The sequence below is a fragment of the Phytophthora infestans genome, genomic scaffold (assembly GCF_000142945.1).
Source record: "Phytophthora infestans T30-4 supercont1.5 genomic scaffold, whole genome shotgun sequence".
Lineage (NCBI taxonomy): Eukaryota > Oomycota > Peronosporomycetes > Peronosporales > Peronosporaceae > Phytophthora > Phytophthora infestans.
This window is the reverse complement of record NW_003303754.1, coordinates 563378-574779: the sequence shown is the minus strand read 5'-3', so window position 1 is coordinate 574779 and position 11402 is coordinate 563378. Positions and strand designations below refer to the sequence as shown.

The following is an 11402-nucleotide window of genomic DNA, read 5'->3' as shown; positions in this document are numbered from 1 at the left end:
TGCCCTGTTAATGCGCAGACATCGGTTAAATAGCATGTGGAGCCCTCACATCATGTATTTGCTTGACCGCACAGAATGATCGTGGCCTTTCGAGTATCATCACCTGCAAATTAACGATACCAACGAAACCAAATTCTCTGTTCATCCTCATCCTGCAACGTTAATCCAGGCACCTACTATAAACGCGATATAAATGGATTTTATTTGGCGCCGCCATTAAATTACCCCCTCTCCCCCTCTCGCCCTCTGATTGAGAGGCGTTACGAATCTTTTGTCCGACCCAAGTGAATTAACAATGAGGAATTTCAGTTGCTTTATTGAGATTTACACAATGATGCACTTTCATCGCCAATGGTCAGTGAAATGCTGCTGAAGCAATGCCTTACATATTGGAGAGAAAGAGATTAGCAAATTAAGCAACGTCCACCCTATTGCTCGTGAATATTGACATTTTGATGTGCCATGATGCTGAACTAAGAAGATATATCTTAAAGTAATTGCTCGGGGGAGAATTTCTTATAATATTTTTTGGCTATTTTCTATGTCGTGTCAATTCGGATTCTTTCTATAACATTGTGGCTTTTTCCATATGTCGGATTAATTGTATATCGAGGGGCCTAATTGTATGTAGCTTGAAATGCGCAGTGTTTCCATGCAAGGTTTTACTGTATTTGATTATTTAGTTTTCTGCTAGTCATTTTTAGACGAAATATGGAAAATACACGCGACTGCAGATCTCCATCGTAGTGTACTTCTAGCTGAAGGCAATGTTGTGTTCCATTTGGTACGAGTAGATAATCACTTTTGCCAGCTCTTCAATCCCCAAAGTGCTGGCATCATTGTACTCCTCGTATTCGGTGTTCCAGGTACCGTTTACCGCCTCTCGTGAAAGGCGGCTTAATTTCCGAACGTGATTAAGCTCTTTCTTATGCATTGTCGCTAGTAGAAGACTTTGAGATCATCAGCAGGCCTATTTACTAAGCGCTTGGTCAGCGAGTCTATCGCATACTGCGCCTTTCGAGGTCTGTCACGATCCAGGCACCTTCTTTCTTTTCGAGGTCTCCCTATACCGTTTGAGCCGGTAGGCTTCGTAGAATGACATGTAAAGCTAACGTGTCTACTAGGTATAGACATGTCAATAAATACGCACGGATCCAGCCCGTTTAATAGAATTGCTTACAGTCGCACTTAAAGATTCTGTGAATCGTTTTGATCTCGCACGAGGGATTGTCACAGTCGTTTACGAACGGAATTTGCATTAGCATTTTCACGCCGTGAATCTATAGGTAGCGAAGCTGCATATTTTCAACCTCCTCTGAATCTTGATTATACCTCCGAGAGAGGTTTTGTTGTTCTTGAGTCGATTACTGTTCAGAAAACAGTCGTGGAGGTTGTCATCGCCTACGACCATGTATTCCGCGTTGAAAATATAACTCTTGGATGCTGTTCAACCACCCGTCTCGTTATTCTTCTGTGAGTTGGGTAGTGGTTATTTTTTCACAAGGAACCAGCCATCTGCAGGTCTTCCGAAATCACAGGACCAGACGCATAAGCCGTTATAGACTCAGAGCTAATGCTTTTAGCAATTTCAACCAAGATTCTATGCAACGTTTCAGCCAATACGTGTTCTCTAGCTGCTCTGTGGTGGCTTACCGCTGTGACCTTGATTGCCCTATAGCGTGATGCAATTCAATTCTGGTTTGGCAGCGCGCCTGAAGTATCTATCGCACTGTAGAATCAGAAATCCCAGGTGTTCGTTAGGAATTCGAGCTCGAACCATTATAATTATATTTCAAAACCGTGCTAGGCTACCCGGGATGAGCTCTGAAATTTGGTGCTAAGGGCTCAAATCGGATGGCAAGAGTACAATAGGCCTACTCGGCATTGCCGAGAGCCACCGATTGTGAGCCACAATTTGTGGCAATAGCGTCAAAGTTGTATGTAGGAGATACATCGTATTTGGAGAATTGTGCTATCCTGGAAGTCAGCAGCCGAGGTGGCAACATTATCATCAAATTAGCGCCCGGCAAGACCAAGGGAGCACCAACACGCCTCTGAGTTTAGCTAGTTAGGTCATGCTCAAGCCAATCTCTGAAGCGCTTACATTTTTAAAGCACTAGCACGGTTTCATTAAACTCCGTTTCGCATGAGCAGAGAGGCTACATAATCCCTCCTTTTACACCCTTGCCCTTTATCCAGCTCCAAAGTAAAAAGCAGCACAATGGGTCTCCAAATGGCTACCGTTTTCACCGCCATTTTAAAGGCGTCTGAGATTTACGTAACGCGGTGTTCACCGCTGGTCGTATGCTGGCCTTCGATGAGTAGAACCTGTAGCGGGAGACACGGACTCCTATATACATTTAAAACGCATTTCAATGTTACCATTCCATCGATCTCCTCAAAGGCTTTGGAACTTCAAATTAAGATCGTTAGAAGGGATTTGGGTCGAATGGATGCTATTCGATCAAATATATAAAACTATTCGCCTTATCATTTGCATGGATACAAAACACGAGTACACGAACAATGTAAAAGCATTACAATTTACGTAAAGGCTCAACGCTAGTTATCTCATCGATACCCCATTTTAGTAGTGCCCGGAGTCCGGGTGAGCGCCATCCTATTAATACAGTACGATAAAAAGCTTAAGTCCACACCTTGCTCTGGACTTTATGCAGCTCTGGTCCATAACCTGACGGTGATTTACGATACCGAACTCCAACCGTTTTTAACAACAATTAAGATTTAGTATTATGATTGAGGCACGTTCCTGAAAAATTTATTTCAAAGATCCGGAGGATTACGGTTTCAATAAACGTAGCAAATCGTCAACCTCCACACGTCATATTGACTGTATACTTAACATAGGAATACATTGGCTTGTACATGTACAGTATAAGACAGTTGGCGATTGGTCGTAAACCAGGGGGTTGGGTTTTACCGAATACCGTATAGACGGACGGACAGAAACTTTCACCAACTGAACGGAACCAATACTTTCCTCGTCTGCTTATAACGAACAACGACCGATTTGATACGGCTTGTTTCATATTTCTTCCAAATTTTCTAAAACGACTTTCTATGGATTTATGCACCTACTCCAATTTAGCTTATAAGCATCCAGAACTGCGCTCTTCATGTATTTCCATTCATCAATAAACTCAGGCAACTCCCGTGCAACACTAGCACTATCATGTCGCTTGAAACATTTTGGTCGGAGATATGTAAGAAAAAAATTTGGACGGCGAAATGCAAAATCATCAAATAACTCATGGCTGTTTTATATACGACGGTGCCCACTCAACAGCACAGCATCGGTATCGGTATCGGTTCAGTTCGCCTTTCTAGCAAACATTTACACCTCTACCGACAGGTTATCCCGGTCGGTAGACTTCTACACATCCCTGATCATCAAGCTGGTGTCTGGTTCATGTACCGGCTACCGGTCCGTACACTTTACACATCCCTGATCATCCAGTTGATGTCTCTTCATATTGCATTGTGGAATAAGTGAGCTTTTTTGCTAATAAAAGAATACGTATTACGGCTTGGAGAACCAATATGATTTAACTGAGCAAACGAAGGATAACAGCTCTGTGTTCAGTACTTAAGTACACATGTACTTACCGTATACCAGATCTCCTACTTCAGACATCAAATTTTTGAAGTTGTAGAGCTGTGTGGCCTGTTCTTGATTTTGTTGCTGGATACTAAGCCGTAATCTTGTTTTGTATTGAAAATGTTTGTCAATATCACTTCAGCACCTTTTCTACAGTATGAATTTGGAGATCTCTCTGAAGTAGGGGATCTCGTATACGGTAAAGTATACATGTAACATCTTTCTCTGGGTAACAATGCCATGAATAGCATCAGTACCGGTACTGGGGAGTTGCAGGTAGGTACATCGCCCACCGGTTCAGCCTGTACGTATTACTGATAAGAATGCTTCAGCCATTTCTCGTTTTCCTCGCAAGACCAGAAGACCTTCTTTGCCGTGGTATTCCTCTTTGAAGTCATGCGCAGTATATTCTACGTGGCTCTTGCCTTTGCGATTTTGTGTCGCAGCAGCGCTTCTGCAGCGCTCCCGAATCTTGACGAGACCCGGCTCTTATCAGACACTTCTGCCAAAAGATCCCTTCGGGTCGCAGGCAAAGAAGTCGCCCGGGGCGGCCGGGGCGAAGATGTTGTGAGAGTCATAGTCCAGAGTAGTAACAAAATCTTCAAGAGGCCGGCGGATAAAGACATAAGCAAACTGATTGCGGCGGCTAAGAAGGCGAAGCTGGAGAAAATGAAAGAGAAGCCCTCAAGCGTCGTTAAGGAGGTGACGAAGTAGCCTCAGACGCCGGGGGAGAATACTGCCTTGCAGGTGTACAAAAGTGGTGAATTAACAGCTGATTAGTTCAGTATAAACTTCACTTATGTACAAAAGTGGTGAATTAACAGCTGATTAGCTCAGTAAAAACTTCACTTATGATACCAGAACACTTTGGATAGCATACAAGTCAGCGCGGTATGTATGCTTTAAGAAGAAATACTTGTAGCAGTACGTTATACGTAGTACTGTAGTACTTTTGCACGAAAAATAACGTACATTTCCAATAAAAAATTGGAGAGCTCCGTCATGCTTCTTAAATAAACAAGGAATAATTGAAGCAAATAAACGAGTGAAACGACTCTTGCGAGCCATGAATATCTATAAGCGTGCTCGCTCCACCAATTCCGCTAAGACCCCCTCCTTTTTGCGGTAAATGCGGCATTTTATGAAGCTCCCAACAGCACATATTTGCTCCAAAGTACAAGATATGCATTGTTTCCTAAGTAAAGCCGATTCTGGTCCTAGGCGGCTCCAATATGTCATTGAGTACGAAATTCTTTACTGAATCACCTTGCTTTATCCTTCCGATGATCTACCCCATAAGTTTAAATTTTAAAGCTTGCTCTCGAAAAAACGTTCCTGATGCATCCATTAGTCGAATGGAATCAGTCACGAAACTATCGTCTTCAGCTGATTCCGTGGAGTTAATTTCACAGTACTCGTCATTGACAAGATGATTTACCGTTAAAATTACGGACTCATTTAGTATTTCCCGGGTCGAAATTTAAAGTTGTCAGCGCAACGCAGTGCGGGGGCAAACCCGCAGGTACTTTTGCCTAATGTATTGATCAGAAATTGAAGTGTGAGCGGAGGCAACGAACCTCAACTCAAAGAGGTTAAACACTTCTGAACAGAGCTTCTAGAAGCTGCTGCTCGCCAAGCATTCATACATAAGGACACATGTAGCTAGACATACAAGTTCCAAGTGCAAGCCAAGTCACGCACTGACCGCTTGACCAGCCATTACATGTAGTAGATGCAGTTCCCTCAGCTGAGGCTGTAGGACACAGTCTGTGATGTCAGTTTGGAAAGTGCGCGGCCATTGCAAGCTGGAGCCAAGCTTTAAAGTTTAGGATCCACTACACTGCCCCTAAAGCTTGGTTTCCCACACCTTCCTTCGGAACGCGTGCGACGCTTCATGCTTCGGCATCGTTGACCTTTAGTTACTTCACATTGGCGAAGTTACGCAGTCGCAGTCTTACGCGTCTTGCGTTTCCGACTGGAACGTCGTAGTTGATGCTGCTGCTCGTTAGGAATCCCTTGTGTCATCTCCTTGGTCTGGGCACTTTGCGCATCCGCAACAGCGGTAACTACCCCTGTCCGGCGGCTTAGTGGCAAGTTATTATCATCTGGGGATCGCCGGACTCGTCGTCGAGTACTTGAACGTTCGGCTCCAGTCCCATCATTGTCTACACCTTCGTTCTGCTGAGAAGCACTGCTAACAGCACCCCGGGCAGTTTGGCGTCGGCGCTTTCCACCAGATATCTGGCGCTTTGACTGCCACCTTCTGCTTGAAGCCAGCCTCGGTTCATTGGCAGAATGTTTTTTTGTAGTTGCAATACTGGTTCGCTGCTCACCTCCTCCAGCCAGCTGTTTCCAATAGTCAGATAGTCGAAGTTCTCCAGCTGTAGCTACATAGTTGCCTAGTAGCACACCGATATCGGTCGCCAGGCTCTTCAGCGACTCGTACGAATCCTCGATGGTCTCTAATCCCTTCCAGCTCACTAACACTTCTAAGGCTTCGATTTCTTCATTCCACAGATGCGCTTTGAGTTCATTCACCGCTAGCAAAATCCCGTACGAAACAACATGCTCCAACAACTCCTCAGTGACATCGAGGTTGCTATCAGCGTAGAATTTTTATCGAGAGCCATGAACGTCAAGCACATCACCAGTGTCCAGGGGCTGGACGCAAAAAGAGTGCATGTCGACAGGTACTACTCGATAAGGTCCCACCCATGTCATCTGCAGCTTGTTCTTATGTTTTTCATCCACACGTGACCTCAAGACGAAATCACCTTCAGAGAAATTAACGAGGTTCTGTCCTCGTTTTTTCTTCTTATTCAGAATTATCTGCTTCTGTCGCTGATCCTCCACAGAATTGTGCATCGCTAGCACGCTGGAGCGCAGCTCTGCGACAATCTTACCAATTCGTTCGCAGTCAGAAATAGTCTGTATGTAGCTCATGGTGATCCGGTAGATAGAGCTCACGCAATGGTGTCGGGCACTCCAAACCCGTGAACAGCTCCACTGGGGCACGATTAGCTAGAGAAGGGACTGCTGTGTGGGTCAAGTTTGCCTGAATTATTGGCACCAAATTGACCCAGTCCTTGTAGCCGATCTTGACTTCCAAGATCATCGCCCAAACAACTTGAGATGTCACTATTAACTGTCTCCATGGATTCGTTTATCCAAGGTGAGTGCGCAAGCGTGAGCTTCTGTAGCGTGTGGAGGCGACGGCTAGCTCTGCAACAATCTCGTTCTTAGAATGCGTAACGCAGTCAGACACCCACTCAGGTGGTAAACCAAATCTCGAGTACCAATCGAGAAGTGTCTCCACTGCATCTCTGCTGTCGGCTGTGTCTGCAACTACCAGCTCACAATAGTGAGTAGCGTGATCTTTGAGGACCAGGATGTACTTGCTGCTCCCAAAACTGCTACCCATGTAGAGATAATCGAAATGCAGCAATCCATTCCGAGTTTTACAATCGATCACTTCACCCCAAGGTCGTGGGATACTTTTCCCCCCTCGAGAGTGCCAACACAACAGACACTGCTGTACAAAAGGCCGGACAATGCGCGCGATGTTGTCGATGACAAAAATCCGAGTCAAATGTGTTGTCATCGCCTTCTAACCTCGATGGATCTGAGCACCACAATGCGCACAATAAAAATAGGCAGTACATATAGGTAGCTTCATGCGGCACCCAAATACGTCCGTCAATAGTCCGGAGGCCATTATCTGCACTCACAGCACCACCAGAAGGCGTCAAGTTTGCTTGGACATCAGCTAGCTCCGCCACACTGGGCCAAACGAAAATGTCGTCATCCAATGGTTGAAGCAATGTCCTCACTGGTAATGCTTCCGAGACCACATGTGGTGCTGTTGGTCGCTCTTGGGCTATTCTGAGGCTTTTCACCTTAGCCATTATATGGTGGCCAGCCCATCGAGAAATCATGTCGGCCCAAACATTATCCGGACCCGACACATGCTCTACGACGTATCGCTTGTTCAAACGTTTCATTGACCATCTCAACAGCTTGCCCTTTACATGCTTCTTCACATTCTGGTGTGTGGTAAAGACGTGGACGAGGCTTCTGTGGTCGCAGTACATTCGGAAAGATTTCGGGCGATAGTCCAGCTTCTCACGTGCGGTCACAATAGGTAGTGCCTCTTTCTCCGTCACCGTTCCGTTCAGCTGACGCTCAGTGAAAGTCCCGCTCATACAGTGGAGGGGTCGGTGCTGTTGTTCAGTGGGTGGTAACCTCGAGTTGAAACCCACCACCTGGGTCACGATCAAAGCCCAACCGATATCCGACGCATCGGTAAACAAACAGGTAGTTGGTGAGTCGTCCGGTAAATCGAGTGTAGCACGCGTAGCCAGCAGCCCATTTACGTTATCAAACGCTGTGCATTCTTCGTAGCCAGCAGCTCCTTCACGTTATCAAACGCTGTGCGTTCTTCTTCCGTTAATTCCAGCTGCAGCACGACGAGTACGCTTGGTACCAGCAATCGCAGCGTCCAGGCACTTCTGAAGTGGTGAAACTTGTCGTGCGTAGTCGATAATACTCTCACTCATCCAGTTAATGGCGCAAATAAAATGTTGGAGCTCGCCTGCTGTCTTAGGATACGAGATCTGTCGTAAATAATCGATGCGTTGATGGTCATGTCGAGCACCTTGGTGATCCAGAACGCGTCCTCACCACTTCACTTCAGTCTGGTACAGGCTTGACGTTTTGGCGCTCAGCTTGAGGCAAACTGGACGCGAAGAATTCAGCCAGCTTAGCCATGTATGTATCCATGTCAGCGGCGTACAGCAACAGATCATCAATCCAGATTAGGAGATGCTCGGCCAACAGGCTTGCAATGCACGTCTCCATAGTCTTCTGAATAAATATAGCTGCATCGCTACTGCCCTGAGGAACACGGCGGGGCGTGAAAATCTTCTCGTCTGTCGTGTAAGACAGGAACTCCTGTCAAATTTCAGCAAGTGGCAACTGCCAAAACCTTATAAGGAAATCGAAAAGGCCAAAATGCTTCATTCCACGTGCATGTTCCATGACTACATCACGAAAAGGCATCACCGCAGCCATTACTTCAGTTTGGTCGCTCAGCACTCGATAGTCGGTTGTTTGACGAAGGTCCATTAGATCCGCGCTCTTCTTCACCGGCAGCACAGGACTCGCCCATCGACTCTCAGGGTTTTCCTAAACCAGTCCTAGTGCAAGAAGACGCGTGTTAAATTCACGTAAAGACTTCCGGATGTGGTGGGTACTTGCTGGACTTACATTTTGTTGGACGAGCCCCGGTTCTCAAGCGAATTTCCATTGGAGGTACACTCGCAGGTGGGTCACCGCGAAGCTCCAGACGCCTTGCATCATACGCATGCACGATGGTCCTCTATTGATCCACACGATCCAAAGGAAATCCATTCCCCACAGCACGACCTATCAGTCTCTCAACAGCAACGAAAATGGCATCATCTTTGGGTGGGACTTCATTAAGATTTATGGCCATGTCATCGGCTTTGAGCTCCATTGGATCACCCGACATGTCATCGACATTGTGGATGGCCATTTGTCCGAGCTGTCTATCGTCGTCGATACCCAGCATCACCAACAAATCATTCCCGACTATGAACTCCTGATCGTCCACGCCCACCATCAGTACATCAGCTAGCCCCATGGGTTCAACAGGACCAGCAGCAGTTTGGATCAGAACTTGTAGTTTAGCCTTCCATTTAACTGTCACCCAAGTAGCACCAAATGCTTGTGTGGGGACAGGAATTTTGAGTTTTCCCTGAACCACACTTGGGTCTGCAACTAGAAGTTGTTCCCAATGCGAACGTCCAATCACAATGTAATCCGTGTCACTGTTAGGGCAGTTCGGTAGCTTCAAGACTCCATTCAGCCACATGCCGCTCTGTATTAGGCAGGAGCTCACCTAGACGCTTAGTACGGGCCTTCTTGGTCTTACGTGCATCACGCAACTTCTGCACAATCTCCTTCTTGTCGTCTTCACTTGCCTCGGTGCACTCACGCAGCCAATGCATAGCCATGCATTTCGGGCATGGGCCTGGCGGTGGACGTGGAGCCGCATTTTTAGCCTTGGGCTTGGTCCTCGAATCAACCTTCTGTCGTAATCTCAGTGGTAGTCGGCTCTGGAGGTGCTTTTCCACTCGGCTGTTTGCTCTGTTTCTTAGACTTAGGCTTATTTGACACATAAGCCTCGCGTCCAGCCACTCCCTGGCTTTGCGTCTTCTGACTCTGGTAATGATGCTCATGCTCCATCGCTCGCTCTACTATTAAATCGAAAAGAAACTTCGGGCTGGTAGCGGCTGCCTTATCCGCGAAACGCACTCTCTGCTTCACCTCTTTCCTTAAGGCCTCAGATTGCAGCGATACCATCAGAACCTTTACACTTCTCCCTCATTTCCTCTGCATCTAAGAAGCAGTCCGTCAAGCCGTTCTCCAACATAATAGCATGAAGTAGTCAATAAAGCGGGCTCTCACGTCGGTCTCAGCCATGTTGAGCTTGTGTTCGCGCTCGAAAAGGTCCTTGATGTCAGTCAAGGAGCCATTTTTAAAGCTCGAGATGACCTTTTCGATCTCAGCTATCAGCATGTCGTCGAAGCATGCAGCCGTTGAGACGCCCATTTGGAGCTCACAGAATGTATCCAGAAGTTGAGGGTTAAATGCTCCTGCGACAGGCTCAACCACGGCCCCGATGGCCTCCCCAGTCACTCTGCAGCGAGCGCGTAGCTTCGCCTCATCGTCGCGCCGTTCCTTCCTCCAGTGTACCACTGAGCCGTGAGAGGTCGACTTTATCGTCGGTGGCAAGAGTGGGGTGAACAGTGGTACAGAGCCAGTCGATCTGCTGTCCGTCATCTTGACTTGTCTTCAACTTCAATTGTCCACCGAAAGTACAACACGTTGGCGTACCTCAGTGAACAAAAACTACTAAAGAAGTACTTGTAGTATATACCAGGTCAAAATTCAAAGTTGTCAACACAAGGCAGTGCGGGCCCGCAGATACTATAGCCTAATGTACGGATCAGAAATTGAAGTGTGAGCGGAGGCAACGAACCTCAACTCAAAGAGGTTAAACGCTTCTGAACAGAGCTTCTAGAAGCTGCTGCCCGCCAAGCATTCATACATAAGAATACATGTAGCTAGACATACAAGTTCCAAGTGCAAGCCAAGTCACGCACTGACCGCTTGACCAGCCATAACATGTAGAAGATGCAGTTCCCTCAGCTGAGGCTGTAGGACACAGTCTGTGATGTCAGTTTGGAAAGTGCGCAGCCATTGCAAGCAGGAACCAAGCTTTAAAGTTTAGGATCCACTACAACTCACCCCAAATCGCGTGTACACTCTTCCGGTAAGTCCCTGCATAGGGCTAGATTATGACTGCCGTCGATACTCGAGATGCATAGCTAGTAGGGTATTGGCCGGTAGCGCCAAGAGATTAGGTCGGTCCGGGTAGGACAAAGTCTCGCTACGCGCGAAAGAAGGCCCCGCATACTCAGCGGGCCGGTACGTCGGATAGCCCGGGTGCCGTTATACTTCTAGCTGAGCAGCCTCTGCGCTCAGTGACCTGTAAAAGCGCTCGCGCGTCGTCGTCCATCCTTTGGTGGGGGGCACAGGGTTTGTGAACGAGCTCAGCCGAACCAAACTCGGCGGAGCCTCATAAGTGCTCTGACTTGGCTAGTCGGAACTGAGTGGAAGCGAGCCACTCGTCTGTCCCGGAAGGGCCGAACCGCGAGGGGGCCACCCTCTGTGCAGGCCATACAGCCGCCGACCTAAC

The 11402-nt window shown here is 47.1% G+C and overlaps 2 protein-coding genes across 2 annotated transcripts; one reads left to right on the top strand and one right to left on the bottom strand.

Annotated features, from left to right (window-relative positions):
* Positions 1–754: 754 nt before the first annotated feature.
* PITG_04082 (uncharacterized protein) lies at positions 755–1411 on the bottom strand (the record flags this gene model as incomplete). Its single annotated transcript, XM_002905748.1, has 2 exons — positions 755–939; positions 1333–1411. 2 exons carry the CDS (start codon positions 1409–1411, stop codon positions 755–757), a joined length of 264 nt encoding a protein of 87 aa, XP_002905794.1.
* Positions 1412–4015: 2604 nt separating this feature from the next.
* On the top strand, positions 4016–4333 carry PITG_04081 (secreted RxLR effector peptide protein, putative; the record flags this gene model as incomplete). The annotated part of the gene is made up of 1 exon (XM_002905747.1): positions 4016–4333. One exon carries the CDS (start codon positions 4016–4018, stop codon positions 4331–4333), a length of 318 nt encoding a protein of 105 aa, XP_002905793.1.
* Positions 4334–11402: the final 7069 nt, after the last annotated feature.